Source organism: Centruroides vittatus, unplaced genomic scaffold (assembly GCF_030686945.1).
Source record: "Centruroides vittatus isolate TY-2023 unplaced genomic scaffold, ASM3068694v2 contig_799, whole genome shotgun sequence".
NCBI lineage: Eukaryota > Metazoa > Arthropoda > Arachnida > Scorpiones > Buthidae > Centruroides > Centruroides vittatus.
This window is the reverse complement of record NW_027122516.1, coordinates 1281601-1309276: the sequence shown is the minus strand read 5'-3', so window position 1 is coordinate 1309276 and position 27676 is coordinate 1281601. Positions and strand designations below refer to the sequence as shown.

Below are 27676 nucleotides of genomic sequence, written 5' to 3'. Positions count from 1 at the left end.
TTGTTTTGCTACTTATATAAAAACATTTTATATTTTGATGTCAAATATTGTTTTAATTTATGAAACATACATTTTTGTATTACAAATAAAGTACATTATCTGATAAATCAATACAGTCAAACTTGTTTTCCAACACAATTCATTCCTAAAAGTTGTTCTAAAACTGAAACAAATTTTCCTATAAGAAACAATATAAAATGAATTAATCTATTTCTGACCACCAAAATAAAGCCTTTTTTAAAACTTTTTTAGCTGTATTTCATGCATAAAAATGTTCACAAATACAGTATTATATTATGTATAATATTACATTGCATTATATATAATAAATTTTTGCTATTTAATTTCACTTAAGCACCTTTAAACACAAATTCTTGGATACTATTTACATTATGTGAATGTCAATTAATGTAGTTTTTATTAATTAATTTGATTTAAATTCAACTGTGGCACATACTGAAAAACAGTAGTAGTATCTTTTCGACATGCACACTGAAATCTAAGTTAAATAGCCACATCGATGATTTGTGTCATGACATTTAATGATGTGGTGATCTCAGTGCCACTAACTTCTGAATCAGTAGTTCTGTTATTGATTGGTTGGGCCATTGACTTTTTTTACCATGGGAAATATAAGGAGTTGGCTATATGTCTCTCTCTAATTTGTGGTCAGCTCTTGTAGAGTAGCTTGTTCAGCAACAGAGTTATTGTATGGCAACCAGAACAATTAAAAGTTTGAAACTGTTTGTGAACGAATTTATTCAAAAAGTGAGTCATTCAAAAACCGAGGTGGTTTGACTGTATATTGTTGTAATATAAAGTTATGAATCCAATTATTTTATACTAATTGATATTAAGATTTGAATAAAAACAGTACAAACATTTTATTAATATATCTGATTCATTCAGTTAAAAATTTGAAAAAAGTCAAAAAAAACTTTTAACCATCATCCAATAGAAGATTGTTGCTCTTATCTTTAATGTTCATTACTGCAATTTACTTTTGTAGATAAGCAAAGAAACACTTGTTTATAATACATACACAATTAATTAATTGAATATACAAAATTAATGGGTGTAATAGTAATTTGTGAATGTCCTACAGATACAGTCAAATGTTTATCTTCTCTATTTTATGCATTAAATTATTTTTTTAACTTATTCATTTAATTGTCTTCTAAACTCTAACATATTTATTTTACATTTTCTAAAAGTTATTAATACGCATTAATTCGTTCTATTTATATTTTCATATAAACCTTTTTTCAGTGCAAATTTATATAATAATTTTGTATGTTTAAAGTAAAAAAAAATTATATAAAATACAAAATTCTGATATGTGAAATTATTCAATTTTAATAAAACACTTCACTGACCTATTTAGAAGACTCAATATATTTCAATAGAAGATACATAATGCTATGATTAATGATTATAAAATTTTGTTAACTTTAATACCTTACCAGGGTTTAAGCTGGAAAAAATTTTCTGTATCATTTTACCTAATTTTACAGTTTAAGCATTTGTTTGATTCTTCTTTTCTTCGAATAAGTACACACAATTGCAGATTTAGAAAAACCTGGCTCAAGCGAATGAATTCAAAACTTGGTTAACTCATGATGATGATGATATTCGTTTGGCTCATTGCATTATTTGCCATACCTTATTTAGTGTTAAATATTATGGAATTACAGAAATTATGAGGCATGCAGATTGTGAGAAGCATTAAAAAAGAAGTGCATCTTCTCATTACCTTTCCCCTTCCCCAGTTGTGTTGGCCAGTGAAACAGTTTCCAACGATGGCAACCATACGTGACATGATGGGATAGTTCTTTGAGTAAAAGGAAATTACCTGTAAATTTCTTTGAGGATAGTGTTGCAATATTAACTTTATCTGCAATAAGATTACAAATTTATTTTCTACTACACAATAAAAGCATGCTTATCTACATATAAATGGAGAATTTTCAGGATTCTTTCGAAAGATTGATTCTGGAATTCCCAATCACTTTCCATTCTTAAGCTTGATGTTTATTAATTAATGAATGTAATGTGCTTGTAATGTAATCATTAATTTTTCTAAATTAAAATAAACTTTAGAAAGTATTCAAAAGAATTGGAATTGGGAGAAATTTTGGTGTCATCCCATCACTAGTTAAAACATCTTAAAAATGTTAGTTTTTAAGATGTTTTAACTACTTGGAAAAGTTTAGTTTTTTAGCAAAATGTGCCAATAAAGTTGTCACTAAATCTAAATTCTTGTAGCACTTCAGCAAAAAACTAGCAACAGCTTAAACCCTGGGTTTACATATAATTAAAAATCATAATAAACTTTACTAAAAATCCATTAATAATTATCAAGTATAAATAATATAAAACAAAAATCTTACCCAAAGAAGCATATAATTCACTAAAATTTGTAAGATGATCTCTGAATTCAGTAGCTGTGGACATGGCTAACAGTAAGCGGCTTTTTCTTCCTGCAGCCCCAACCTAAATATTATAATTATTAATAACATTTCTATTAACATTAAGTTACTTAAAATTTTGCAATACTCAGTTTTATTTAACATTCTAAAAATGTAAAATTAAATTAATTCTAAATTGTGAAAAAAAATTTCATTTTTTTTTTATTTGTGAAAATCATTTTGTAAAAATTAAGTGAAAAATATTGTACAATAAAATATCTAACTTATTACTATTCAAAAAAAAAAACAATTTTACACTTATTTATATACAAATAAACAACATTTTTTTGTAAGTTAAATTTTAAGTAAAAATTTTTACATTACATTCGAATGTTTATCTTTTAAACAACTCAGAATTAATTAAACACAGAAATCATCAAAATCTACCAGCTTATAATTGAATGTTTAAGTGATAAAATGATTCAAGAAACTGAACCACAATAAATACACTGTCATCTGTTGAAAACTATAATTTAATTAATTAATGATTAGTAAATTAGAAGTTTTAATACAACTATAAAAACATTTATTCAGAAAAAGATTCGAACTCTGTTCTTACCTTGACATAAAAATGCAAATTTGGCAATGTGTAACCTTTTCGATTACTTTCTAAAATTAATATATACGACTGGATCAACTTTTTTTAAACTAGATGTCAGATAGTATAACTGGCAATTTACACATGTAAGAATTTTCAAATCCTACTCCATACAGTTTTTACTCATGACTAAAACTTAATTTAAATTTACTGATCTTTTAATATTTCCAACTTATCTTAATTTTAGTTTGGATTCTCAATCCATTAAATTAGTTAGCTTATTATCTGCTGAATTTCAAAACTTTTATAGAATTTACTCATTTTTATGTAAAAAATTTATTAAATTATATTTGTCCAAGAAAAAGTAAGAATTAAAATATATTTAACCATTATTATTTACTGGCATGCTGAACATTCTGAACCAACTATGTGATGTATGAATGTTTAAATCTGAACAACAAAAGAAATATTGCTGACAAACTACCACAATTTTTTTATAATTAAACATTTTAAATATAAAAAATAAATCAGTTTTACTAACAAATACAAGTAGTTTTGATAGTTTCCAGATAAAAAGTATTGTTTTAAACCTAATATTACATTTCATGTACTACATTTTTTTAATACAAATATTTCTTTAATGCTTTCTCACAGAAAACTTTATTTTAACACCAACAGGAATTTAATCTTTCATGTGGATACAGATAAACATTTTCAACCTAATTATAGGTCTGCTTCATGTCTTAATCTTTTCATTCTATTTTGGAATTTTAAGAAGAGTGATACAAAATTTCAAACTTTGAAATGAATGAAGAAGTTCAAAATCATGTTTGATGTTCTTAGTATAACTATTCACATACCATTCAAATCTCCTGCAAACGTTGTAACCGGTGCAGTCAAAGTTCATACGCGAACGTTTTTGGCCCCTCACTAGGTCCTTCTTCAAGCAAAATTTTCTTTTTTGACCGTTACATCGAAGAATATCCTTTTATCGGATAAAAATTCGAATCGTCAAAATTCCGAATTTTTACCCAAAAAGATATTATTCTTCAATGTAACGGTCAAAAAAGAAAATTTCGCTTGAAAAAGGACCTAGTGAGGGGCCGAAAACGTTCGCGTACGAACTTTGACTGCACCGGTTACAACGTTTGCAGGAGATTTGAATGGTATCACCCCGGTGTGTTTAGGTGAATTATACTATTCACATAATTTAAATCAATGTTATATAGATATTTATGAATTTAAACAGATTATTATATAAATTTATGTAGGTTATAAATATAAATTCATAAATATCTATATAACATTGATTTAAATTATGTGAATAGTTATACCAAGAACATCAAACGTGATTTTGAACTTCCTCATTCATTCCAAAGTTTGAAATTTTGTATCACTCTTCTTAATATTCCAAAATAGAATGAAAAAATTAAGACCTGAAGACGACCTATAATTAGGTTGAAAATGTTTATCCATATCCACATGAAAGATTAAATTCCTGCTGGTGTCAAAATAAGGTTTTCGGTGAGTCAATTAAGGCTTTCTGATATATCACACAGATAATTGACTATATTACAGTAAAATGTCTTTTTTTTTAATTTTTAAGACTGACATTTATTTGAACAATTTTTATATTCTGTCACAATCTTCCAATTACATAGAATTTTTGTTATCCTTTTACAATTAATGATTAATGACAAATATGCAATAAACAAATTAATCAATATTTTTTTTGACAGCACTTTTGCTGAATGATGATCTAAAAGATGTTAATATTTAACACTTCTTTGTAACACTTAGTTTATTTAAGTGCTTGTCAAAACTGTCAGAAACGTTACTGTTGAGAAGTACAAGTCATGAAATACACGAACAGAATTTTTCGTGTAATCTAACGTATCTATATATCATTTTCTGACAGAAAAAATGTTTTCCATTCATATATGTATCAATTCAAAAGTACAATAGAAAGTAATAAAACAAATACTCAATATTTTTTAATACTTATTGATCATATTATCTAGTTAGGCAAAATTTTTATAAATTTTTCACAATTTAACCACAATTAAATTGCGATTAAAAATATTTTTTGTGATTTGATTACATTGTATTTAATTAAAAGTTGAGCTAGCTAAAATTTTAATTCTATGTTATTAAATATAGACATTCAAAAAATATTCAAAATCAGAATCTAGTCTTTTTCTAACAGATATGACAAAGGTTATAAACATTTAAAATGATATTGCAGACTATATATTAACATTTTTATGATTTTTATAATAATGAAAAGAAACTTCAAATTTAAAAGAGCAGCTCTTAAAAAAACATGATAAAATAATTCAACACAACTTATATTCATCATAAAAGTGCTTTGATTAACCAAGATCTATTTAACTGAGGTTACACATTATCAAATAAAAAGAGTACTTTGTCAACAAATCCAAGAAAAAATAATAAAGAGCAATTTGTTACACATAGCTATACAATGGATGGTACAGAAGTGGAGTTCTGAGTATTAAAAATAATTTATTCTGGTAATTTCTCACAACAAAACAAATTTTACAAATATACAAATGCAAAAAGAAATCAAAGAAATTTTAATTGTAATCATCATCAATCTTTAATTCTATGACAACGTTCTTGTATTTTGCTGATCATTTTGTTCCAAACTAAAAATTATTATTCTATGCACTGTAAGTTCATAAATTAAAATTTGGAAGGGAAAAAATGAGAAAAGTGTTTTATATTTTAAAAATTATTAAGTAAAGGATCTTTCAAATTGAGCGCCTTTTAAAAAAATAAATAAAAGACATAATTTGCATTGATTTTTAAAAACTTTTTATTGGTAATTGAAGTATCAGTTATGACATTTATTTACAAAAAATAATATCTGACAAATGACCACTTCTTGCTGCTTCACAGTGGTTCACTCTTTTGTTAAAATTTTGTATGACATTTTGACATAATTGAGGCTCTATTTCACCAAAGATATGAATAATTTCATCCTTCAGTTCAGGAATCGATTGTGGTTTGTTCTTATAGACCTGGCTTTTTACATAACCCCAAAGAAAATAGTCCAATGGTGTTAAGATCACCTGATCTTGGTGGCCAATTAACATCACCATTTCTTGTAATAATTCTTCCAGGAAATTTTTGTCTCAATAAAGCAATTGTTTCATTAGCAAAATGAGGTGTTGCACCATCCTGTTGAAACCATATATCCTCTAGATCAATATCATTCAGTTCAGGCCACAAAATTTCAGTTAACATCTCACGATATCGAACACCATTCACTGTTACAGCATTATCAGCAGCATTTTCAAAGAAATAAGGTCCAATTACACCACTTGACCATAATGCACACCAAACAGTGACTCGTTGAGGATGTAAAGGCTTTTCACGAAATCACTCACGGATTTTCCTCACCCCAAATACGATAATTTTGTTTATTAACATAACCACCAATTTCAAAATGTACTTCATCAGAAAATATGATTTTTTGAAAAAAATCATCTGGTTGTTCTTTAATCCAATTCACAAATGCATGATGTTTTGAATGGTCCAATGGTTGTAGTTCCTGTGTTATTTGAACCTTATATGCCTTTAAAGCTAAATCCTTTCGTAAAATACTCCATGTTGTTGATTCACTGAGTCCAACTTGTTGTGAACGTCAACTAATGGACATTTCAGGTGCTTCAGTAACACTTTCACAATCCAAACCAATATGCTCTTGTGAACGACCACTACAACTGTATTTTTCTCTGTTTTGATCTTCCACTGAACCAATCTCTTGAAATTTTTTAATAATTTGACCAATAGTTCTTTCAGATGGACGATTTTTCTAAAAACATGTTTCACAGAACACCGATTTTCATAAAGTAATTCAACAACTTCAACGCGTTGTTGTATCATGTACGAAGCCATTTTTATAAATGTCATACGTTACACTTTTTAACTGTCAAAATACCCGGATGAATTCACTGCACCATGTATATTTTATTTATTTTAAAAAAAGGCACTCAATTTGAAAGACCCTTTATATATATATATATATAAATATAAAAAATATACAGGAAATTCTCTAACAAATTTGAAGAAACCAATATTTTGAGAATTTGATGTAAAAAATTTCTATATATGCAGAATAACAACAAATAATTATTTTTTTTAAATTTATAAAATTTAAATAAATTTAGCAATGTAGACATTCCATCCTCGGTGGTCCCACCATCACCTCTTGCTGTATCTGCGTAAGCATACCAGCAAGTCCCACTGACTTCACTGCAACATCATCATCTACTGGACCTTATGCACCATACCCATAAAGGTCACACCAGTAGATTAGAGTGATATGCACTTACAGGTATAAAATATACTGCCCAGATACTGAGTGCTATGCACTCCATATAATAGATTAAAAATGCAGCAGGACATTTATAGACATCACTGCTGCAATACCTTGTGCCTTCCCCAAGCAGGAGGGGACACCTTAAAAAACCTGTAATAAAACCTATATATAATATAAAACCTTGTATCTATATAAAACCCTTATAACTAGGTTAAAACCATGTATAACTAAACCTATATACCATAAAAACCAGTGGACCCAGACCTACACTATAAAACCTAAGTAAAACCTTAAAATATATATATAAAACTATATAATATCTTAAATCTACTTCATCATACTTTAAGTTAAAAACTGGGATCTTACATCATACTTTATGCAATAGATCAATATACCATAAAATCAGTTTATATTTATGCACCATAAAACCATAAAAACAATACAAATAAAAAACTGGGTTATACCCCAAGGCATCTATATTTAAAATACCCTTAAATGCCTCTATTTCAATATTAAAAATACAATCTATCTTATCAAAGTCAGTTAATTTTTTTTACAATAAAGTTATTTTAAATTTCACTTTTAAAAATTTAATCAACAAAAAACTATTACAGTTCTTACAAATTTTGATATAAATTCTTCTATCCTGGAAAAAAATCCATATTTTATAAAAAATTTTTAAATTTTATAAACTTAAATTTCTGATCAGCGCACAAATATATGTTATTAATAGAATAGGAAACAAATCTTACCTTCATCATTTAACATTACTTCTTCATCACTTCAATAGCTCCCATTTATTGAAAATATATATCTGTAGTCTGTATGTGACAAATGCCCTTTATATGCAAGCATTTATACATTAAAGATATGACTATGAAATTTCATTAGTCTAATATTTCATGTTTGTTACTGAATCAAAAATAATAATAGATATTACTAATGCGTAGAAGATTAGTTTGATAACATCCCTATTTTATAGATTTTATATATTCTTTGACACACTATTTGTTATAATGATGATAATTAAATTTAAAAACAATTAAGACAGTGCTTATTGGTTGCAATGTTCATACCAGTTACAAAAAAAAATGTTATTTATGGAAATTTTACTATATTTTTTTTTATAAGGAAGGTTCTGAAGAGGAACTAAAGCCCAAAATGCATTTACATTAAGGGTGGTAATAAAATACAGTGGAACCTCTATATTCATCATTAATTTGTTCCTAAAGATCTAACGAATATGGAAAATGACAAATATAGAAACAATTTTTTTCATAATAAATAACTGATATTCAATTAATCCATTCCCATGCTAAAAAAAGATACAAGAATAAAAATTTTGTTGTTTGTAAAACTTTATCTTTATTGTACTAAATAAATACAGTATAGTGATAGAAAGGGGAAGAAGAATAAGGTTATTATTTACTAGCGGGTGGGCCCAGCGTTGCTCGGACAAAATTAACGATAGTGAAGATTAAGATTATTACATTATAGTCAACCTTACCCGTTTTCACAGAATGCAAGAATTGGGTTCCCCTGTTTCCAGACTAATTAGAGAATTTTTAGATGGGTCTAAAAATATGTTTGATTTCCCGCAAAAATGAAAAAACTGCATCTGCGTCTTGCACGTCGCTTTCTCTTAACATTTCCATTGTTACGTAACACTTCCATTGTTGATGGAAGTGTTGAGCCTTCTTCCTGTCCCTCTTCCCTGTGGGAAGGAATTTTGAAAAATCCCTTCTTAGTGTGCATTCTCGTGATGTACCCTAACTGTGTACCAAATTTCAACTTTCAACTCCTAACCGTTTGGGCTCTGTGCTGATTATTATTATTATTATTATTATTATTATTATTATCATCAACTCGTCTTGATTATATATATAGATTAGATAGAGTTAAATAACTTAAACAAACTGGACTTAACAATTTGGAGGGCTTATCACACCAAGGCCAACAGAAAGAAGGACTAGATCTATTACAAAAAAGGGTTAGACTTTAATAATTACATTCAAATTTAGGTAAGGATGCATTTCGGGTACAAGGGCCCCTCATCAACTTACAAACGCATGGTATCAACATAATAATTATAACATCAATAGATAGCCAATACAAAGGGAAATCTAATATATACAGTGCACTGTATTTACAATTTATAATGTAACCCATATACTACAGAACTAAAATATCAAGCATAAAATTTTAATACAATGACAAAGTGGTATAACCAGTGGTGACATTCGAAATATTTAACAAAGGGTTCGCTAGCAGAAAATTTCTCTCTAACAATCACTGACAAACAAAATGGTAATTTTGGCTAGAAATAAATACAATAGCATTTCTTGCGATATATCTAATAATCAGTGGTGTATTTGGAACGTAAGGGGCCCTGGGCGTAGACCAGGTAACAATAGTATATTAGTGCTGTCAACCTTTTTTTTTTAGGCAGAGAAATTTTTTCACCCCGAATGGCACTGCAGATAATAGACAGATGTCATCAATACAATATACAATATTCTTTTTATTTCGCTGTCCATAGTCCGACACATGTTCCACAGCCATCTTGTATTATCTCACGCACGTGAGATTGTGGGATCTCTCTTATGACTGGATCTAGTTTCAAGAACTCTCTTGAATTGATTGCGATTAAACCTCATTTCAGTCGAGATTGAAACAGACGGTGAAGAGAGATCGCACCAAGGCATAGTCCCCGACCTTGCTCACAATCTAGATTGAAAGCTCGGTGCGAACAGGGTATAAGGCTCTAGTTTAGTAGTGTTACAGAATATAATACATATATTTTAATATATTTTTTAAAAGAAACAAAACCGCTGAGAAATGTTGTGTGTGTTTAACAAGGTTCGGAAAACTGAAAATTTTACCAACGGGTTCGGCCAAACCTGTGCAAACCCGCTGAATGTCACCACTGGGTATAACACATTATTTGGGACCAGTAACTGTCTTATTTTCTCCTACATTTTAAGATAGTTCCACTATTAATAATAAATATTGTTAAGTAAATTACAAGCCAAAAGGGAGGAAACTAACAATGTACTGTACAGCACTTACTATTATTAAAATAATTGGTTTCCAGATATTAAACAAATAGAAATACACCTGATCCATAAGACAGTGTGAAGTCAACTGTCTTGTTACAATTTATTTGTTGGCCTTGATATGATAAGCCCTCCAAATTGTTAAGTCCTGTTTATTTAGGTTATTTAACTTTATCTAATTTATAGTTGTGGACTAAAAGCATTGTTTATTATTATTATTAAGGTTGTTATTGTTTAGAAGAAGACATACCATCAATTAAAACATTAGGTAATTCCAATTATGATCTCAGCATATTAAATTCTTTGGCTAAGTTGAAACTCTAGAGAGATTGTGGTTGAAGTTTTGATCTCTAAAACATGAACATCAAACGTTGAGCACCACCATCTTGTAAGCCTAGAAGTTTGACAGTGGTGTTTGGAACATCATTGGAATAATTCTTCCCTCCACGAAAAACCTTCATTGGAATAATGCTTGACATTCCAAATGCCACTGTCAAACTTCTAGGCTTACAAGATGGCAGTGCTCAATGTGCGACATTCACATTTTAGAGATCAAAACTTCAGCCACAACCTCTTTAACTTTCTCCATTTTCAGACTTAGCAATAATTTTTTTTCTCTATTGTTGTTCTAATAGCTTTCCTTTTCTTCAGTGCACTTTGTTGGAGTCATTGGAACTTGAGATTTTGAAAATAATCAACATGAGAAACCAAGAACACACACGATGACTGCACAAAGCAGACTGATTAACTACAGCTAGCTGACAATGTTGCCAACTCAAAATTCAAATTTATAGCTACACATTTTAATAAAAATATTCAAATCATTTTGTTTCCATTAAAATTGATTGATTTTTTATAGTTAGATAGCATTATAAAAGTAGCTAGGCCATTATAATTTAGGTAATTTACATAAATTGTTCATAAATCCACTAGGAAAAAATTAGCTAAATTGGCAACATTAATCTAACACAGCTAGCTGATCGGCACGGCGTGCAATCGTAGCATCACTGCCCAGTATTGGGAATGATGATGAATATAGGGGAGGAAAAAGTCATCAAAATGTGATGAATATTGAATATCACAAATATTGAGATTGACAAATATAAAGGTTCCACAGTATATTGAATGATATTCATGTCTGCTTAGTCTGTCTGTCAGAAGAAATGTGGCTGTTCACATCAGAATTCGAAAAATACATATTTTAGTTTTCTAAATTTATGATGTATTTTTAGTTTAATTGCAATTAAAACATTTGAAATTTTCAGCAAGCATTCTTTTTATACTGCTTATTCATTTTCAATTTCTTCCACAAAATATGTTTGATTACTTGAACTTCATAGCATCAATCAATATAAGAAATGCATAAGATAATTTCACATACCAAAGTTTTTAAACTTTCTATTGAAAGTCTAATATTACAGTATCAACTGAAGATGATAAGAAATATCAACCCATTGAATTCTAGTCTGTGAAGATCATCATATTTTGATGCGAGAAATGGCTTATGATCTGAACAAACATTTTTTACAGTTTGTTTATTTTTACAACAAATATAACATTAAAAAAAATAAAATAAACCAATAATCTTATCCTTAAGAAGTTTTTAACATTTTGAAAAAATCCTAAAACCATAAGTGAATATTACAATAAATGATCTGAAACAACACTTTGATTTATATTTTTGATTTGAATAAAAAAATCATACAAATGTTTTGAAATATAATAATTTCACAGCTCATAAAAATACATTTTATTCTTTTGTACACATCCTATTTAACTATGTATGCTAAAATTGTCAATAATAAATTTGATTAAACAGACTGGTTTTTAAATCAATAAATTACATATATATATAAAACAAATTATATTATAGAAATTTGATATAGATGTTATATTTAACTTGTCAGTGTCTCAAATCTTACTTTTAGTGATACAAATTATTACAGGTGATTTCCTTATAAACTGAATCATTTTTTAATGTTTTCTTTTAATTTTATTAAAAAAAATATTTTTTTATTTGATAAATTTTGTATTAACTTTTCCAAAATATTAGTACTTTCACCAAAACTGATAATTGCTTTTTCCCAATGCAAGGTTTCTGTCCTTGCTGAGCTCAACCTTAGGACATCTGCATTACCTTTTGACAGATATACCACCCCAGTTAAACTCCCTGCCTGACACAGTCCTTGAGACAGATGGTTGCAGTTGTCGTGAGACCAAGCTTAGGGCTAGAATGGTGGATGTAAACATCTGCTCTCTGCTTCATCAAGTCAGTAAAGAAGCAATATATTATAATTTCATTTACTGAACTTTATAATCTATGTAAATAAAAATGTAGAGTACATGTTTGTTTGTTCCTAATCTCTACTAATCTCTAATCTCTGAAACTTCACCACCAATTGCTTTGAAATTTTGACACACTGTTGCATTCGAATACGTGCGTTTTTATATAATATAGATGTCAAAATTCCCCCTGTGGGGGAGAGGAACAAAATTAAGGCTTACCATAAAGAACTGGGCTTCTATTATACTATTTTAGATGCAGTTTTTTGTGTTTTTGATTGTGTTTTAATAGGGTACGTCAAGATAATGTACACTAAGAAACGATTTTTCAAAATTCCCCCCCACAGGGGAAGTGTTATACATTTATAATAGATACATTTTGAGCCACAGAAACGTGTGGCAGGTACTGCTAGTAGTTACAATTAAAAAATTTTAAATAAATTTATTCTCTCTTATAACACCATTAATGTATTATTATAAAATCTATGTTTGTTATAGTTTATTATATTAATTATTCATTAGTATCTTATTTAAAAAAAAAAACAATCACAAAAGTATCATTAAAAAAGGAGAGAGAAAAAAAATGAGAAGAGGGAAAAATATATAAAGGCTTCCTCTTCATCACTATAAAAAAATTCCAATTCAATAATGTAAATAATTTTTAGCAATTTGCACCAATGAATAAAACAACTCTTCTTTTTCATCACATTATCATAAAGTGTTTCATATCCTTATAAATATAAAAATGATAAGTGTTGAGCATAATATATATTCAGCTGATATCTACCACCTGAATTTCCCCCACTGACTAAACCGTCTCCAAATTAGATAATTACTAGCCAATCCATTATTTTAGTGTCCATAATTTTTCTAACATTATGCCTTTTTAGTTAGATCTTTTTCTTTTTTATCTTCACTTTCATCTTAATATTCAGACTTTGTTTCACCAGGCTTTCATAATCCATTCTATAAGCATGCCCAAATCATAATAAATTTTTCTTGTTGACCATTCTCAATGATGTTATGCCTGACTTTTCTGTAACAGCATCCTCCTTGAATATCATATCTTTCAATTGCTTATCTTCTCTCATAAAACCGAATAATTATAACCCTAAAAAGAGAGATAATATTATACTATTCAATCATTATCAAAATTTTCCAATTTGCACTCCTAACTAGTTCTTCAAAAAACAAAGTCTTCAATTAACAGCATTGTGAGAGATTTGTCACAGTAATTAATGTAATTTGTTGAAACTAAGTCTTGATTTTAAAGCAAATCAATCATCATAATTTGTGAATTTGTAACTATTTAATTGAATTATTTATATATAAAATTTCAAAATTTAATAACAGTAAGAATATAGAAATTACTATGAGGACAGTTACAAAAGTAAGCTTGTCTCTTCTTTTACATGAACAAGAATTTATTTTCAGAAACAACATACATTGCAACTCTTATCAAATTCCACAGATTAAACTCAATTATTTTTCTGTTTATTCTGCAACTACCCATAAGCAGAAAAAGAATTGAATACATTACAACAAGCTGTCATCACAATATCATTCATCAACAATCATCTTGATGATTCAAGCACTTATCCCAATATTGCACCAGTTTCTGAGAATCTCTTGGAAAAACTTCCTCAAGGGATCCAAATTCCTTGAGGAAGTTTTTCACATGCACATACAATGAAACAATGCTGAACAATACTGTCAAAAACTGTCAAAGCTGAAGAAAGTGGTCTGGTGAAAAAACAAGCTTATTAAGCTTAGGTGTCCTTTTCTTGGATGATAATGCTCACCTTCAGAAAGCCCAACAAACCCAGAAATTTCTGCAAAAACACACTGGGAATGATTGAGTCATACCCACTACAGTCCTACCTTGCACCCAGTTATTTTCACTTGTTTTGTAAGCTGAAACATCTGGAGGAACATAATTTCAGCTGCAATGCAGTAATCAAAGTACATGTGAAAACCTTCCTCAAGGGACTCTGGTCTGATTTTTTTCAGGTGGTTTCCAGAAATTGGTGCAGCACTTGAATAAGTGCTTGAATTGCCAACATGACTATAAACTACAACTCTAAAAACGAACCTGTTACCGGTGTTCTTTGTAACAGGTTTGTTTTTAGAGTTGTGGTTTATAAATCCCGGTGTCAGTAGAGAGTGGAACAGTACATGATTATGTTGAGTAGTAGCATAGTGATGAGAGCTTGTTGTAATGTATGTCGTTTTCCTAAAAATACATTCTTGTTAATTTGAAAGAAGCAACAAACTTACTTTCTGAATCACCTTCATATTTAATAGTTGAAAAAAATGTTATTTATAATACATCAAAAACAAACATAATATATCAAAAATATTTTATAAATCAATGATTTACATGGTTAATTTAACATCGTATAATCTATCCTTAAAGATATTCTTCATATGAATAAAATTCATATTTATATACAATTTTTTCATATTTAAATATTTAACTTTGTATTTCTGCTATAAAATTTTTAATGAATAAATTGTAATTAATGTTTTATTGTAAACACAATCTTCCAAATAATTTAATAGTCAATAAGTTACATTAAAATAAAAACTTCACAATTATAAAATTATAATGAAAAAAATGCTTTAATTGTTTGGATTAAGATAACTTGCAAAAAGAATTCAAGTGCTTTCAAATAGTCAAACTTCGAGTTTTGAATGCCTTGCTTTTTGAATAATTCAGTTTATGAACAAAATTTTGAACTCTTTTTGCTCCAGTTGCTGAACACACTACTTGGCAGAGTTGGCCTGACTAATCAACAACAGGACTACCAACTCAGAAGTTACTGATGTTGAAATCACCTCGAATCATGATATGAATCATCAATGACATCGCTATTTAAATTACATTTCAATGTGCATGAAAAAAAGATACTATTTCCATTTTTCTGTATGTGCCATAGTTACAAATATAAACTTCCTTACAAAACCTGATACGTTACAATAGATCAACAACACCTGCCGCATGACATTGGTCTAAATAATGTCAATAATAATTTATTAGTAATTTATAATTTAGCCTGAAGTCGTACAGCAGTTGTAGTTGATGTATTGTGCCACAGTTGATTTTAAATCAAATTAATTAATAAAAACTGCGTTAGTTGACATTCACGTAATATAAATAGCATTCGAGAAATTGTGTTTAAATACGCTTAAGTTAAATTAAATGACAAAAATTTATTAATATAACATTGTATATTATACTATTAATATTTAATTTAGTATTTATTAATAGTAGGTAGCCAGTTAATTAAAACTAAAAATAATAATTAAATTTAAAAATTATAAAATTGGCCTTTACATCAAAACTGAAAATGAAATTAAAATTAACTAATTCAATCAATCAATTCTTTATTGTATGAAAAAAATTAACTAATTAATTAATTGTCAGTCTTGATTGATTTGGTTGTATTTCATCCAGGAGTTCTCTCTCTATTTATAGTACTTTGTAAAGTGTTAGTTTTAGTTTCAGCTGGAGGTTATGGAACATTTTGCTTTTAATATATGTATATAATAAATATAGATAAAGAAAAAATAATATTATATTTCCTTCATGGGCATTTTTATATATGAGATATAGCTAAAAAGGTTAAAAAAGGTTTTGTTTTCAGGGTCAGGAATGGATTAATCCATTTTATATTGTTTCTTATGGGAAAATTTGTTTTGGTTTTGGAACAAAGTTTAGGAAGGAATTAAGTTTGAAACCTGAGGTTTGACTGTACTAAAATACTCACAAATGTAATGATTACTTAATATTTGAAAGCCATAGACTCCTTTGATTTAATAATTTGAAGTGCTTAAAATCTTTTTTTTTTTTTTTGGTTAAATGATATCTTGCTCCATTAAAGCATTTTTTAATTTAAGTCAATAAATTCAAAATATTTTAAATCAGTAATTTACAAATCTTCAGAGAAATATTTCTGTATATTCTAAATTTTCATCTTCAGTTTAAACTAACCATTTATTTCCTTTAATTAGAACAATTTGTAAATTATTGAAGTAGTAATGTTAAAACCTACTTTATTGGAAGATTTATAAATAAGTCTCACATTCCTTAGAATTTTCAGACTGCCAAAAATCAATTCTCACGACCACAGACTTAAGTCCAAAAAACAGTATTCAACAAAATTTAGTTGTCAAATATTACACACATTGAAACCACAAAAAAACAATAGTTCAACTTTCTAAATGCATTTCATTCCAAAATGCTCACTGTTCCAAGCAGATGATTCTGTGACATCTGTCAATATTTGGATCAATTTTTATATAAACAAATTCTTAACAATTTTACCGTAATTTTCACCAGCCATATCATATACCAAAATTACATAAATTTACAAACACAGGGACTAATTTAGGTACAGGCATGAGGCACCAGCCAGAAGTCCCGAAGATATGGGGACCTCCAATAAATATAATTTTGACAGTAAAAATCATTTTTTTAAATGTCAAATTATGATAAATCAAGATTATACAACAATACATGAAGCCAGGTATAAAAATAAATCACAGTTCCCTTATTTAAGATGAAAAAAAAATGTTAACCTATGTTTCAATGAATAAACAAAGACAACTTTTGTCTTGTAGTATGCAAATTTCTATATTTCTATGATAACCTATGATAAAATTATATTATTACTAGAATACATGCCATTGAACTTTAACAGGCTTTTTTTAATAAAAAGTTTTTCTACCTGTTCTGTTTTCATAGACATGCATGTGAAAGTGTTTGTTTTTTATTGTTATTGCTATAAATTCAATTACTGAACATGAAAATTAAAAAGAACAAAGTTTAGAATTATACCAAAAATGAACCCCAACCACATCATATCATACTATGTTGAAATATGAAAAATCAAACTACAAGGTTTTTTTGAGTTGCAATTTGAAAAAATTGTAACTTATAAATTCTCACTGTCATCTGTCAGTCTGTCTTTCCTTAATCTTGAGAACAGAGTTAGATAGATGAAAGTTTAACCAGATATGGAAAGCTTAGGGGCAGAAGGCTCTAATTAACTATACAGGGACTTCTGATTTACACTGGAAGTCATGTTATTTCAATTAAAAAATTTTCTCTTGAATAAAGTTAGGTGATTGGCATGACTCTTGCTAGCAGAAAAGTATGATGTACAGGGGAAAGACACTACTAATATGAGGTGGAGAGCATATATTTTAAATTAAATAAATTAACAAGTAAAACGGCAAAGCCGTATTTGGGACAGACTACGTCTCGGAGACTCGCTACTAAGCAGAATCACTTTGATGCTCAAGTGGGTCTCGTTCTCACTCTCCAATCTTCTTTGGTATCGCTAGTTTTGAGCGCGATCGTTCAAACTTCGCTGGCCAAGACCACAAGGTTGTCCACGATACATTTTCAGTGAAATTAACCTATCCAAGTATACCCTATCCAATGTCAAAATTTCTTTTGTTGCATGACAGCCAAGGTTGAATTTTTGTCCATGCCTAATGAAAATTTCCAAGTTTTGAAAAAATAATTGTAGCTATTGTATCGTCCGAAATTACTTTTTTATTTTGCCCAAACAATGTACAGTTTAACCCGATTATAACGTCATTGGATGTAACGACAACCCTAATATAATGTCTTTAGTGGTGTGGCTAAAATCTGTACATGGCATGTCCACGTTGACCTCAACCACGTGTTCTGTGTCTTTTGTTCTGCTGGTGAAAATTAACTGAGAAACTGACAATTTACTTAATTTGTATTGGCTATGCAATATTTACAATAGTGTCGAGATATAATATAAATCCAAGATCAGCACGACTGTCAAATCGAAAGGTTAACTAGATGAAGTAAAAAGATGTGTCTCCTCGTTAGAGTTTAGGAGCAAAGTGAGGTCAAAGGGCAAAGGTCACCCAGTGGTGCCCTCTGCCCTACACGTCAAATTTTATCAGTCCCACAATTTTACTATATTAAATGTTAAAAAAACCCCACTTGTAACGACATAAAACCGTTTTAACGTCATATTTGAAGCACTCCCAAACTTACAAAATTAGATTACAAATTTTATTTAACATAGAAGATACTACATGTTCAGTCCTAAGGTCAAAGTTCACTTCTTAGAATGACTGTGGGTGGTACTCTTCTCACCTGATTTTGGTGGGGTGAGGGGCTTGTTTCGCCTGTTTGTAGAAGAGGGTCGCCATTTCGTATTTTATTTTGACTCGGTTCTCAGTCCAGACTACCTACAAGTCTGGTTTTTTTTTATGCGCAAATGATTTGGACACCTAATACTCTGTGCCAAATATCAACTCTTGACATGTACTCCTTCATACCTCTAAGCTGGTAACAAAAACAGCAGTACGATTTTATAAACAAGACATAGTCTTGTCAGAAATATGATTAAAAATTGAAATATGGCATTGTGACTGTCACAAAAAATAATTGCTTGTTAATTTTGATTCTTTCCACCCTGTATGCACTAAGAGTTTTATACAAGGTTCTCTTACCTAGTTGTCTGCCATTTCCCATGTGATGGAATGTGATACCTCTATCTAAATAATAACCTTATTATACAGAACATTATAATGTTTGCATTTAATGCTTTAATATAAATATAAATATAAATAATATATATATATATATTACTTTTCTAAGTATAATTATAAAATTAAAAAGTGATTATAATTAAAAAATTGTTAAACAACATCAACAAATAGTATGGTAAGTTTAAAATGTTTACTTCCAGTGTGGATTGATAAGTAAACAAAAGAACAGTTTGAGTAAGTATAATCATTGAATTTATCCTTCAAAAGAAATCATTTTATCATTTTAGATGACAAAGATTATATGGGAAATAAATTTTGCAGTGGAAACATGCAGTTAAATTGCAAAATATTGGAACAAATTTCGAAAATAAAAATCTTTTTATCCGTAAAAATAATTGTTTGATTTTAAATACAATAGAGTCCCGCAATTCCATGCTAATCCAAACATGTTTCAGTTGGTGGAGAGGAAATTTTTTAGCTTGCAAAATATACATTTTTTTATATTTTCCAGTTGAATTTAAATGATATTAATGGTACAAAAAGATTTAGAATTCCACAACAAAAAAAAATTGTATTTTATTGTAGTAGTGTATTAAAACTGTACAAAATTAATAAATCAGTGTTTGACATGGCCTATTAAAACAACAGATCTATAGAGTACTTACACACAAAAACAGAAATGAAAGTCATTGATGGTGTTGGATCTATATAAACCGGACCTGTTTTACTGCTTGCTTCTGCATTATTTTAATTATAGTAGAGCGTCGTTTATCCGAAAGCCAACCAACCAAAACATCAGTTAATCTAAAGCATTCTAGTCGGACTGTGTCGTGCTGAATTGAAAGTTTTTGATACCGGATTAACTTCCAAAATATAATTTTTTTGTTTTTATATTTTTTAATATATTTATTTTGTTTGTACAAAATAAAGGAATAATTTTTAATGATACAATAACCACGACTATTATTTTTAAAAATTTACGTTAGGCTTAACGTCGACGAAAATTCAATGCGCAGAGAGACACAATGGAGAAAAATTTCAACATGGGATAGGTTAATATATTTTTTCGTACATAATCAGTTATCCAAAAAATAAGTTATCTGAACGACCCCAGTCCCCAATTGATTCGGATAAACGACGCTCTACTGTATTCAGCTAATCTGCACAGGGCTTGGTCCCAGTTAGTTCGGACTAGCAGGACTCTACTGTATTTAAAATATTAAACGTTTTGTGCTTTATCAATCAGAGTGCTTTAGATTTAGGCCAAAGTCATATGGTTGGTCATCCGTACACCCTCATGGGATATTGCAACAAAGTTTAGTTTAGCATTTTTCTTTATTTGCAGTATATCAGAACTTTTGTGTTTAAACAGATCAGTAAAAATGCCTTTTTCTCATCATATTTATATATATACAAGCTTTTGTAACTCTGACATTTTCTAAGGGAATCTCACAAGCACTTAACTTCTCAAGCCCTGAAAAGTGTAAATATAGCTATAAATAAATATTGAAACATACTAAACTGCCACATAAAATATAACAAAATAAATACCATGAAAACCTTTTAGCAGCAAGGATATAAATTGTTTGTTAAATTGTGCAAATGTTTTTGGTCATTTTAAACAACCTTCCTTGGGCAACTGAGATACCGTAGAAATTAGGGTTTCTCAAACAAGATCCCGGTCGTGTTTTTTTAACCCGGGAAATCCCGCAAATTTCTTAGAAGTTCACTTTCTTTTTATTTTGTGTTAAGGTTGAGGAAATTTTACAAATAGAAAGTATAATTAACTCATAAACTGTCAGAATACATTTGTATTTATTAATTTTAAACCTACTTATTAGTATTTTTTAATTTTTCTTCGTTATGGCATGTCACAAATAGTCAATAATCAATATGTAGCTTATTTGTGGCAGGACTCTGAAAATTCTTTACTTGTCAGAACCTGTAGTATCTGGAATAATTGTGCTTACGCTGTCTTAATTTTTAACCATGCCCAGTAACTTCAATAACTATGTAACACCAGGTTGTGCAAAATCAGCAAGGATACAAACGAGTACAAAGTCTGCAAGTATGAAGTTTTTCTTCATAAACCTGATTATGAAAGCCAAACAAATTGCTTAATTATCGGGCTATAAGCTCGATGCCGCTATTAAAGCGACCGAGGCAGACAAATCAAGAATACTAGAGAGCAAAAGAAGTACTACAATCTTAAAAACAAACTAGAAATCTTCCAGGCTATGGGTGAAAAAACACACAACTTCTGTCTTCTCTTAAATGCATTAAACACAATTCCACTCATATCAATTGGAAAGAACATTCTCGGTAGCAGAACTTTTCATTACTGAAATAAGAATCAGATTGAGTAATGGGAGTATTGACCATCTTTGCTTTTTAAAATCTTATTATAAAACTTTACAATAATATTTTGTATTATGTTTTATTTAAAAAACGAAAATTACCTTTTAAGTTAGAAGTTTGATCTAAGTTCTTTTTTTTTTTAATTTTCAACTCAATTCAAAGTCATTTTTTGTTGTTGTATGCAGTTTCCAGCAAACTTTTATAAATTTTTTCTATTTGTGAAAATTTCTACATAATTCAAAGGTAATTTTTAATATATATCTTACACTGCATTATTAATATGATTTGGGAGGTTGCAGAACATATTAAATTAATTTAAAAAACGAAAAATAATTATATCATTTGATTTCATGATATTTTGTATATCTTAAAAATAATTAATTCTATCCCAGGATTTCCCAGGATCCCAAGAAACATTTCACTTTTATCCCAGAATCCTAGGACAAGCAAAAGTCTGGGAAATGAGAAACCCTACTAGAAATAGATATGCATAAAATAATGAAATGAAATGTTTGAAAATATTTATGACATTTGAACAAAATTTAAAAAAAAATAAAAACCAATACAATAAAATACAAAATAAATAACCTAAAATCAGATAAATATAAGCAACACTTTTGCCGCTGCCACTAAAAAACATTGCACTAAATATGCCAATTCATTTTTTCATAAAGTATTGTTACACACAAATTAAGAATAAAAAAATTTTTTTGCAATTTTTATAGAATTATATGTGGTGATACAAAATTGTGTCACCATTATAATTAATACCCCAGGTAATGTCCATATACATATTTTAAATATTTAAATGTGTATAATATAAGGAACACTGCATGTATTCTGCATTCTAAAATTTTTTCTGAAAAGAGCTAAAGTAGGTTAAAATAAAGATTGAAAACATCTCTCATAATTCTCTCCTTAGTTTCCTTAATTGCTTTCTTTTTTCTTTTTTAAATATCAGTACCAAGTAAATGGAAATTCTGATTTTTTTTAAAAATTACACCATTGCAATAGTTGTAATAATATTGAAATGTTCATCAAGCTACTACAAAAATAAAATTTCTTAAATACATTCCATTTTTGAAATTATTCCTATTATAATCAAACACACACTCACATATAACAACAAAAGAATTATCACTTAAATGCAAATATTTTACACAGTATTGTTAGAAAGTTTGTGATTTTTTTCACAATGAGAAAAACAACATATATAAATATACTTATTTTACTAATCAGAAATAATTAAACAAGAGTGTATTTGATAATGTTTTATATAGTTTAAGTGACAAAAAAGAGCACTCACACCAGATGACAAATAACTCTCAATTTAAACCTACTGTCCTGGAGCTGGACCAAGGATGAAGTTCATTTCTTGAATATCAACATCCATGCTCAAGGGGCAGACATTGTGACCTCGGTCTATCGTAAACTGACTTTCGTTCCATGCTATATCCCGGCTGGGTCATGTGATCCCTATTCATATAAAATTGCAGTTTATAAAGCCCTCATTAGATGTGCATATACCCACTCTTCCTCCCCATGGTTATGTGATGATGAGTTGGCACAAGTAGAAAGTCTAGCCATAGACCATGTATACATACAGACACAAATAATCTTTATTTCTTTAGAACAATTCATTTTTGTTTCCAAAGAGTTGCATATCAAACCATATTGTTTATGTCAGTGGTTTGAATATATTAATAAAATAATATAACATTCAGTATCCTCTGCTGTATATTATTCATTAGTACAATTAAGAAGTTCAATCTAAGATATGTGTTCGGTATCATCGTATTAGTGCAAATAAAAAGATACAATCACAATCGTGAGATAATTGATTCGTACATTCAGAAGTTATTCAAGCAACCCAACATTGCACATGAATCAGCCACTGCGTTACGACACTTACTAGATACAACTAATGAGTGTATTCGTGCACTAAAGGTATTAAAGCAACCTGTACAACATTGGGACTCTATTCTGCTGTATATTCTCAGAGAAAAAATGGATCAAGAATCTCGTAGACAATGGGAACTTGCTCAGAAGGACGCAGAAGAACCAACATTTAAAAACATAACCTCTTTTTTAGAACAACGAGCTAGAGCACTGGCTGTTTCCCAACCCAATATTCATTCTGACCAATCAAGACCAACATTCAGACTTCGTCAGTTTTCACAGTCCAAGCAAATATCTGCTGCAGCACACCATGGTATTGTGCAGCCAGCATGTCCCATATGTCATGGCCCACATTCAGTTTTCAAGTGTTCGACATTTTTGGGCGCATCGGTGAACGAACGGAGAGATCTAGTTAAGAAGCATGAGTTATGCTACAACTGCTTGAAGCTTGGACATCCGGCAACAAAGTGTAAAGCAGGTCACTGCAAAAAATGTTCACATAAACATAACACCCTTATACATCAAGATGGCCCACATGACAGTGCAACAACCTCCAGCAGGGTTGTAGAACCAGAAGTCATGTCACACATGTCAAAGCAATCAAGTGGGCATAGACAAGTATTGCTATCCACTGCTGTCATTCAAGTGAGGAACTTTCAAGGAGAACTACAACCATGTCGGGCTCTATTGGATTCTGCCTCTCAAACAAGTTTTATTACTGAACGTTGTGCTCAGCAACTTAGACTGAAGCGGAAACCATCTAACGTAACTATTTCAGGAATTAATTCTACCGGTATTAGCACCGCGTCCAGTAGTTTATGCATTAACATAAGGGTTACCTCAAGCAATTCAGAGGATATTTGTGTAGAAACACTAATTACTCCAAATGTGACAACAAACTTGCCGAATTTCCACTGTGACCCGTCCAATTGGGCACATATAAAGGGACTTCAATTGGCGGACCCAACCTTTCATAAACCAGGCACAATCGATATACTTTTAGGTGCAGATGTTTACAATGAGGTTATTTGTCCAGGGCAGTGCAAGGGACCACCAGGAACTCCTAGCGCATTGAACACAGTATTTGGTTGGGTACTATCAGGACCAATAGGTTTGAACCAACCACCAGTTTCAGTCAAGGTTCATCACTGTAGTATTAATAATCAGCTAAAAAAATTCTGGGAATTGGAAGAACTGCCTGAAATAAGACATTTAACAACACAGGAACAACTGTGTGAAACCATTTTTTATAGTACACATTCACGTGATTCAACCGGCAGGTATGTGGTTCGTCTCCCTTTCAAAAACTCCACACACAGGCTTGGAGAGTCAAGAAAGACGGCCATTAGACGGTTTCAACAACTAGAACACAGGCTACAAGGGAACAACAATCTGTATAATCAATATAAATCTTTTTTGGATGAATATTTATCCTTGGGACATATGGAAGCAATTAGACAGGAGGAAATCCAGCTCAACCCTTCAAGGACATATTATCTTCCCCATCATGCAGTGTTCAAAGACACAAGTACTACAACCAAGCTTCGGGTTGTTTTTGATGCATCGGCTAAAACTACCACAGGACACTCACTCAATGATGAGCTTCTGGTTGGACCAAGAATACAGGATGAGTTACTCAGTTTGTTAATTCGGTTTCGGTTTCCTGTTGTTGCGATGGTAGCAGATCTTGAAAAAATGTACCGGCAGATTTGGATACATCCAGATGACAGAGATTTTCAAAGAATCATTTGGAGGAACCATCCAACCGAGCCTCTTAAGGATTATCGATTATTAACAGTCACCTACGGTACGGCTTCAGCACCATATCTAGCTACCAAGGTCCTCCAACAATTGGCTAAGGACGAGGGTGCAAGGTTTCCATTGGCAGCTACAGTGCTCACTCAAGACTTTTATGTTGACGACCTAATGACAGGGGCTAACTCAACAGAAGAAGCCCTTAGACTTCAAGCAGAACTCATTCAACTGACACAACAGGGTGGGTTTAATCTTCGGAAGTGGGTGTCAAATCACCCATTGATACTAGATGCAATTTCACCAGAACTAAGAGAGATTCAACTCCCATTTCAAATAGATAATGAGAAGTCAGTCAAGACGTTAGGTCTTCAGTGGCATCCTGCAACTGATCACCTTTCCTTCACTGCAACCACCTTACCAGAACACATCAATAGTACTAAACGAACAATCTTGTCAGATATTGCAAGGATCTTTGATCCGCTTGGCTTACTTGCACCAGTAACTATTCGCGCAAAATTGATGCTCCAAGAACTTTGGCAGGTCAAATCAGACTGGGATGATCACTTACCGAGAGACCTTGAGAAAAGATGGCAGGCATTTCGAGACCAATTGGATCAAATTAGAACTATCAAGATCCAACGTTGTGTTGGTCAGTCAAGTATCGAAGACATTAGTTTACACGGCTTTTGTGATGCCTCTGAAAGGGCGTTTGCGGCAGCGGTTTATTTGAGGACTATGGCTCATAATAAGGGTAGTCAAGTTTATCTCATAGCGGCAAAAACGAGAGTTGCACCCTTGAAAACAACCAGTTTGCCTAGACTGGAGCTATGTGGAGCTGTTCTTCTGGCAAGACTGATCAGAACAATTCAATCCTCCCTAAGGAGACCCATCACCGAAGTTCATGCCTGGTCAGACTCTACGATCACACTTTCTTGGTTATCATCGTCTCCACAACGTTGGAAAACATTTGTTGCCAATCGAGTTGCGGAAGTTCAAACTACTATTCCCAACGCCAAATGGCATCACATTTCTAGCGAAGAAAATCCAGCGGACTGTGCTTCCCGAGGGATTTCAGCAACTGAGTTACTATCTCAGTCACTTTGGTGGCATGGCCCTCATTGGCTTCTTGACACTCAATTCCCAGAAACAAATCCTGCGTTATGTAATAGTGCAGAATGTGCTGTCGAAGAAAGGAAGATCCATACCATTGTGGCTCACACTCGAATGGATGAGTCATTATTGACCACGTTTTCATCATTGTCTAAGCTAAAAAGAGTCACAGCATTCGTACACAGATTTATCAACAATTGTCGTCTTCCTGCTACTGCACGTCAGATAGGTCCTATATCAAAGCAAGAATTAGATTCAGCTCTCTTATATTGGGTTAAGGTGATCCAGCACAACAGCTTCGGCCCAGAGATTGAGGCATTAAGGAAGAACAAACCGCTTCCAAGCAAGGGTAAAGTAACACAATTACATCCCTATCTTGACCACAACGGAATTCTCAGGGTGGGCGGAAGACTTAGATATGCGAAGATAACTCCTGATCAAGCACACCCCATCTTGTTATCACATCGTAACAAGCTTGTACAGTTACTCATAGACATGGAGCATAAGAGATTACTACATGGAGGTCTCCAACTAGTGATGTCAACCTTACAACAACGTTTTTGGATAATTGGAGCCCGGGACGCCATTCGACATCACATAAGACGATGCATTCCGTGCGTGAGACAACGTGCAGAAACTGCCCAACAACTTATGGGTGATTTACCGCCAATGCGGGTGAATCCAGCGCGTCCTTTCCTTAAGTGCGGAGTCGACTTTGCAGGCCCCTTTCAACTTCGCCTCATCAAGGGTCGAGGTCAACATTCATTCAAGTCATACTTAGCAGTGTTTGTGTGTTTTGTCACTCGAGCTGTTCATCTTGAACTAGTCAGTGCATTGACAACAGATGCATTCTTAGCAGCTCTCAAGCGGTTTGTAGCTCGACGAGGAAAATGCTCTGATATTTTCAGTGACTGTGGTACCAATTTTATTGGAGCAGATCGAGAACTCAAAAAATTCATCAATTATGTTTCAATCAGGCAACATACTAATGAGATATACAACTGGCTTGCCAACGAAGGCATTTCATGGCACTTCAGCCCTCCTGCAGCCCCTCGCTTTGGAGGTCTGTGGGAGGCTGGAGTAAGGTCAGTGAAATACCATCTAAAAAGGGTACTTGGACCTCATCGACTGACTCATGAGGAAATGGAAACACTGTTGTGTCAAATTGAAGCCTGCTTAAACTCCAGACCACTCACAGCACTTAGCAGTGATCCTAATGATCTCACAGTTCTCACACCAGGACACTTCATTATTGGCGATTCCCTTTCAGCAATTCCTGAGCCAGATCTCACTAGCATCAATTCTAACCGCCTTTCTCGAT

The 27676-nt window shown here is 30.9% G+C and overlaps 1 protein-coding gene across 2 annotated transcripts in view; it reads right to left on the bottom strand.

Moving 5' to 3' along the window:
* Window positions 1-27676, bottom strand: part of LOC136981910 (transcriptional regulator protein Pur-beta-like) — a 117902-nt gene that overhangs the window by 68795 nt on the left and 21431 nt on the right. For both annotated transcript variants that reach the window (XM_067278297.1, XM_067278299.1), the window contains exon 3: window positions 2391-2493. In XM_067278297.1, the coding sequence (XP_067134398.1) occupies window positions 2391-2493 (103 nt within the window). The remainder of the gene's footprint in view (window positions 1-2390; window positions 2494-27676) is intronic.